Below are 6,391 nucleotides of genomic sequence, written 5' to 3' on the forward strand. Positions count from 1 at the left end.
AAAATGGAATTCAATAGCCTTAAGCAGAAAGACAGTAACACTACCAACAGACATTATCTTAGGAAACCAACCAGTAGAAAAATGCAAAATCGTAAGGGACCTAGGCGTAGTCTTATGCCTTGTTCAAACTACGCCGCATATCACCTGATATCGCCAGAAGATATCGGATATCACCTCGGGTGTTCACACAGCAGCAAGCTGATATGATTTGACATTTGCTTTGGCAATTGAAAAGAGAAGAAAACAAAAACAGGTCAAAGCAAAAACAAGACAACAAGAGCAATGCAATTAGAGTAGAGATGTCAGCTAGTTGGCTCGCACCAACGCGAACTCTCATATGCAACTGTAAAAATGTGCGGGATGAAAATAGCAAAAATATATCCTTCCTTGTTTTTCGCATACAACGCGAATTTCGAAATTTGTAGGGTTGCGTCAAATGTCTTTGGGCCGTGTTGCCAACTGCCACAAATCTGTTTTTTATTGGTTTTCGAACATGATATCCGCGATAGCATGTAACCGAGGTGATATTCGATGACAGCTCGATTTAATGGGATAGCAGGTAATATGGATAGTGATATGGCCTCGATAGCACGAATCGCCTGATATCAGGTGATATGCGGTGTAGTGTGAACGGGGTATTAGACTCCAAACTTACATTCATAGAACATTATAACACAATAATCAACAAAGCAAATAGTATGCTGGGCTTTACAAAACGCTTCGGCCATGATTTTCAAGACCCATATACAATCAAACTATAATATATTTCATACGTGCGACCAATTATGGAATACCGTAAACTGGGGTGACTTTGATCACTTTTCTTGCTGTTTTTAAATATGCTTTAAAATTTTTACATCAATCATCATTCCCGGGTGACTTTGATCACCTCATTATTTTGATGATATTTTGCTACTTCCGAAAATTAAACAACCTAAAACGACTTAGGCTCGAGTAACGGCTTGGAAGATATTGTTAGTGTCAGTAGGATCGTAGCGCTAGCCTCACTATTGTTTTGTACACCAAACAGTTGGACGTGAAAACTGAGAATGTATAATAAACAGAAGGTCGCATCGGAATGTAGCACCAATGCTTTGCTTTGATATATGTACATATACTTAACATCTAAGCAAAAAAAAAATTAAAAGGAAAACAATATCAATTAAAAACATAACAATTGTCATGCTTTTTCATCATTTATCATTTGTAAATTTTATTTATTTATTCATTTTTTTTTAAATTCCGATATTGACGTTTTTTTCTGCACAAAGACTAGTTATACTGTGGAACAAATAACCTACTAACTCAATTACACATCAACAACCAAAACACATTTGCAATCAAATCAGTATAGCTAAATACCTCTATCCCAGCGTCATTAATAATCGCATTGATTCGAGTGAAACTGATTAAAAGTGGAAAGCGAAAATTGAACCATTTATCTGTTAAATTAAACCATCTATTTACCCACCATAATGGCATACGCCATGCTCGCCACCGAATGCTAATTCTCATCAACATTATAATTAATGTTTAACTATCCAGTACGAAATAACCATAAATTTCTCACTAGGCCACAGGGTACTATATCCTCAAACCCTCACACCGGATCACACAACTTGTCCACCCAGTTTGCAGAGTAGCATGCACAAAGCGATGTGGTAACATTCCTGCAATTAATGAAAAATTAATCGAAAATTCAACTATCAAAAACGCTAAACGCAATTTTATAGTTGCATATTCTGTTTAAAACAGACACAAATGCAGGTGGGTAGAGGCAAACCCGAAACTTGTTTCCGAAAGCATGCATGCCCTTCATGGGGTCTTTACCACGATCCACAATCAGATATGCGAAAAAAAGCGAGGGAATCAAATAAACTTTACATCACAACAACATTTCTCTCCACCCCCATAGTGCATGATGAGTGCATTGTGCACACATTCCAGTAGAACACACGCTATTCGCAGCGATTTACCGCTAATCCCCATTATATTGCGAATATTCTAAATACGTCCATCCAGTTGTGCTGCTGGCCAATTCCGAAATCAATGGTGCTAAACAATTAACTGTTGTGCTTAGCTCAGAGCATCGAAGTGCCCCCAGGAAATATACCATCTCGCATTTAACGAAAAACCCATTGGCATATTTTTCCGGTTAAAAAACTAAAACAAAAATCACAGCAGAAATTCCCAACGGTCCAAATCAAACTGACGCTCCAGACCTGCATCGAAGTTTCCCATCTAGCCGATACGAACTCGAAGTAAAATATTCAATGTAGATCACACTCTCCGTCCAGGTGCAGTTTCGGCACGCAACTGGCAGCAGCTGGCTGGAATTTTCCCTCCAGGGAGGAGGAAAAACCGAGCATAATTTTCCCTTCGCCGAGAGAGTCTTGCAGACAATGGATCTCTGCGCACACACAGTTGCTCTTTCTCCGGTTCGCACTGTATGGAATATGGAACCAACCGTTACCAAAACAAAGTCGCAAAAAATCAGTGAGAGCTTCGTGAGAAGCGCTTCGCATGACAGTGTTTGGCTCATAACTCATACCGTATACTTTTCAGATTTTTTTTCCTACTGAAACAGCAATGAGAAGAAACATTCTCAACTTATTACATGATAGAAAGCAAAATAATAAGTTTTTTAATCGATGCCAGATTAAGTTACAGGTGTTACATTAAACCATCGAGACATAGTTGCTTATTTACGAATCACTTATAAAGTGTTTAATTTCACCCCATAACACAAAATAGGCTCCCAAGTTTCTTTACAAATAGAAGACTAAAACGTTTACTCAAATACCTGTTGCTACTAAAGAACGATAAAACAGACAACTGTCATATCAAAATTGCTCAGTCCTGTGACTCTCGACTAGAAGTTAGGATTTTTTTCTGATTTTAAATCTTTATACGGTGCTGCTGTCTTATTTTCATTTTCATCTGGCGGATTATGCACAGTAAACCAATTTTTCTAATAACCACAGTTTTATGCGCATTTAGATTAGATGACAGCACTAAACGTCAACATTTTGCCTACCAATTATCAATTCATCACGGCGTCAATATTTCATTTCAAATGCTTACAAAACATATCTCATTCATTGAAAGTGCACATTGTACTGAAATGTTGAGCTCTTATTTATTCCATCTAAAACGATATTCACTCGAGGATAAGTCTACGGACAAAATGGGACGTTTACTCTATTGCACTTGTTTTAGGGCAAACCAATCAAAAAGTGGGTACCAGAAACGCTGGTACCAGAATCAATGAGTGGTAGATGGAAAATGTATGGAGTTTGACAGACACACGAGCCCCTTGGAAAAAACTGGAAGTCAGGTATCTCGTTCTAGTCGTCTTTGCTTTTAGCCTCCTTGTCTAGTTAGTTCAATTCCATGGTCCATATCGTGACAAGATCCAAGTACCTTCGAAAGTAGTTTTCTTTTGGCTTAAATTAAAACCTATCTCGAAATTTCCATGGAAACATATAGATTAGTTTCACAGGAAAAGACCATTTTTATTACTCCACCCCGCGCCACCTTTTTCTAACCAACCTTGGTTAACACATATTATATTTTTGCACGGTCTTTCGAAAGAACCGCTACCCTCTAGAGTAACGTTATTTATGGATTCCTTTTTTGCCTCTTCTGAATTCAAGTTATCAGAAACTACTCCACCCCCACCAAGGTGTCGAAGGTATCATGCAAATTTAAGATAGTACAGCTAAGTCAGATTTTTAGTTTTACAATTCTAAATGGTGAAATATATTTTTAATTCTTAAACACTGTTTTTCAATCAGTTATTTCCCCAACATAATAACATCGCTATTGAATGCTATGACGTTTCACGACGCTCTTAAAGATAAGCTACCTGTGTAAAATGTGGTGTCCAGCCGGTACTTGGTTACCCCACGGAGAGATAATTTTAGCGCGTTTCCTCTACCGCGCAGAACCCTTCCACGCGCGAACGGTTGGCGTCGATTTGCGTACGATTGGCTTCTGTTCGGTAATTATCTTCAAAGATTAACGGTCATCAGGCTGCTGCATGGCGAGGTGAGACATTGTTGTAAAGAAGGTTGGATAATGAGGGGTTTTTTGACAGTCTCCAAAAGCAAAGCTAAAAACCATCAACTCCTCATTTCGTGCGAAGCTGAACACACCCGTGGGTAATCATTGATTATCGACATTGTCCTCCCCAGCGATAAAGGTTCGCTATAAAAGTAAACCATTGATTGGACTGCAAATGATTAGTTTCTCGTGAGGTGACGGTAAAAATGGATTTTTCGGTGAGCTACCTCCTGGTGGTGGCTTTCGTCTCTTTGGCTGCGGCGCAATTCGATACCCATCAATGGGTAGACCGGAGCGGAATTGTGCACCTATTCGAGTGGAAATGGAATGACATAGCGGACGAATGCGAACGGTTCCTCGCTCCGAAGGGATATGCCGGCGTCCAGGTTTCGCCACCAACGGAAAATGTGGTCATTCCGCCTAGACCTTGGTGGGAACGTTACCAACCAGTGTCATATAACCTGAATACCCGGTCTGGAACTGAGGAGGAGTTCGCCAGTATGGTTTGGCGGTGTAATCAAGTTGGAGTGCGAATTTACGTCGATCTTATCATTAATCACATGGCGGCTACCGATGGTGTTGGCACTGGAGGATCTCACGTAGACTCGACCGGTTTGGACTTCCCGGCTGTTCCGTATGTTAGTGCAGACTTCAATGCACCCTGTGAGATTACTGACTGGAATGATGCCTATCAGGTTCGCAACTGCTGGCTTGTTGGATTACCAGATTTAAATCTTAGTATCGCGTCAGTGCGTGATAGTATTGTGGGATTAATGAACAAGTTAATCGACTACGGCGTTGCTGGTTTTCGGGTGGATGCTGCCAAGCATATGTGGCCAAACCATCTGGAAATCGTCTATGGCAGTTTGAACAACCTTAATACTCAGCATGGTTTTAAGGATGGCGCCCGAGCTTTCATTACACAAGAAGTGATCGATTTGGGTGGTGGAGCAATCACCAGAGAAGAATACACTGGATTAGGGACGATTACAGAGTTCCGGTTTTCAGCAGAGATTGGACGTGTTTTCAGGGGATACGATGAGTTACGGTGGCTCTCGAGCTGGGGTGAAGGCTGGGGCTTTCTGCCGTCACATTTAGCTTTAGTGTTCGTTGATAACCATGATAATCAACGCGGACATGGTGCTGGAGGCGAAAACGTACTCACATATAAACTACCAAGAAACTACAAAATGGCTACCGCTTTCACGTTGGCTCATCCATATGGAATACCGCGAATGATGAGTTCTTTTGATTTTGAGGAAAGTGATCAAGGGCCTCCTCAGGATGCTAACGGCAATCTTATTTCACCGTCAATCAATGAAGATGGCACCTGCGGCAATGGATGGGTCTGCGAGCACCGTTGGCGACAGATGTACAACATGGTAGGCTTCCGGAATGCTGTTTATGGAACGGCACTGAACGACTGGTGGGATAACGGAGGTCAACAGATAGCGTTCTGTCGCGGCGGTAAAGGCTTCGTGGCATTTAATAATGAGGATTACGATTTCAACAACCGTCTGCTGACGTGCCTTCCGGCGGGTCAATACTGTGATGTGATTACCGGTAGCAAGATTGACGGAAGCTGCACCGGTAGCGTGGTCCAAGTGGAATCGGACGGTTATGCTAACATTTACATTTCCAGTTCGGCTTACGATGGCGTACTAGCGATTCATATCAACGCGAGGCTCTAGATTTCAGACTACAGGATAATGTTTACCAGTATTTTTCTGTTTTCACAATATATTATGTTCATAGAACAAATCAATATGAATGACGACTGTATTTTTTTTTAAGACAAAAATATTTTGATGTTTTTTATAATATCACAATGAAAAATCAAACTAAGCTCCAAATAAGATACACTTGATTCTTTTTTTGCACGGGGGATGCGCTCCGTGCAAAAAAGGTGTGTAAAAAAATTTCGTGACCGTGCAAAAGAAGAATCGGGTGCAAATTTTTCTTTCACAGTGAAGTCTTCCCGTGCAAAACAAGCGTATTTAGAAAAACCGTGTTACTTTGAGAAACCGTGCAAAAAAAGGCATATAAAAACAATCCGTGTAAAAAAGATCGTGCAAAAAGGGAATCCGGTGTAATAGGTATTCTGGACTGACCTACCAAATTTAATAAATATTGTCTACCTCTTTCCAACTAGAGCGAAAGGTCTAATAGCAGCAAATTTAGGTAATCAAATCAACCCAGTTGACGAAATGTACACTAAAAACTCCAGCTACTTAGGAGTTTCCATCTAGGTTTGGTAAAATGTACAATGTAGAACAGACAAATCAAATGATCGCAAAAAATCAAAATCAGTCTTCTTCCAGCACCG

General features: G+C 40.4%; 1 protein-coding gene and 1 long non-coding RNA gene across 4 annotated transcripts; one reads left to right on the forward strand and one right to left on the reverse strand.

Annotated features, from left to right (window-relative positions):
* Window positions 1–1,234: 1,234 nt before the first annotated feature.
* On the reverse strand, window positions 1,235–2,309 carry LOC129731036 (uncharacterized). Of its 3 annotated transcripts, XR_008728961.1 has the most exons (4): window positions 2,223–2,308; window positions 1,977–2,163; window positions 1,472–1,670; window positions 1,235–1,405 (listed from the first exon to the last, which is right to left on the reverse strand). It is a non-coding gene; the product is annotated as an uncharacterized LOC129731036 (long non-coding RNA). The 3 variants fall into 3 exon arrangements; XR_008728960.1 differs by lacking the exon at window positions 1,977–2,163 and having other exon boundaries at window positions 2,223–2,309; XR_008728958.1 differs by having other exon boundaries at window positions 1,977–2,302.
* A 1,945-nt stretch (window positions 2,310–4,254) lies between these two features.
* Window positions 4,255–5,868, forward strand: LOC129730158 (alpha-amylase 1-like). The gene has a single exon (XM_055689260.1). It carries the CDS (start codon window positions 4,272–4,274, stop codon window positions 5,754–5,756), a length of 1,485 nt encoding a protein of 494 aa, XP_055545235.1. The 5' UTR covers window positions 4,255–4,271; the 3' UTR covers window positions 5,757–5,868.
* The last annotated feature ends 523 nt before the right edge of the window (window positions 5,869–6,391 follow it).

The sequence above is a fragment of the Wyeomyia smithii genome, chromosome 1 (genome assembly GCF_029784165.1).
Source record: "Wyeomyia smithii strain HCP4-BCI-WySm-NY-G18 chromosome 1, ASM2978416v1, whole genome shotgun sequence".
Classification (NCBI taxonomy): Eukaryota; Metazoa; Arthropoda; class Insecta; order Diptera; family Culicidae; genus Wyeomyia; species Wyeomyia smithii.

Bases quoted from the DNA above. Each gene is read 5' to 3' on its own strand.
- LOC129730158 (XM_055689260.1), top strand. From the start codon at position 4,272: ATGGATTTTTCGGTGAGCTACCTCCTGGTGGTGGCTTTCGTCTCTTTG.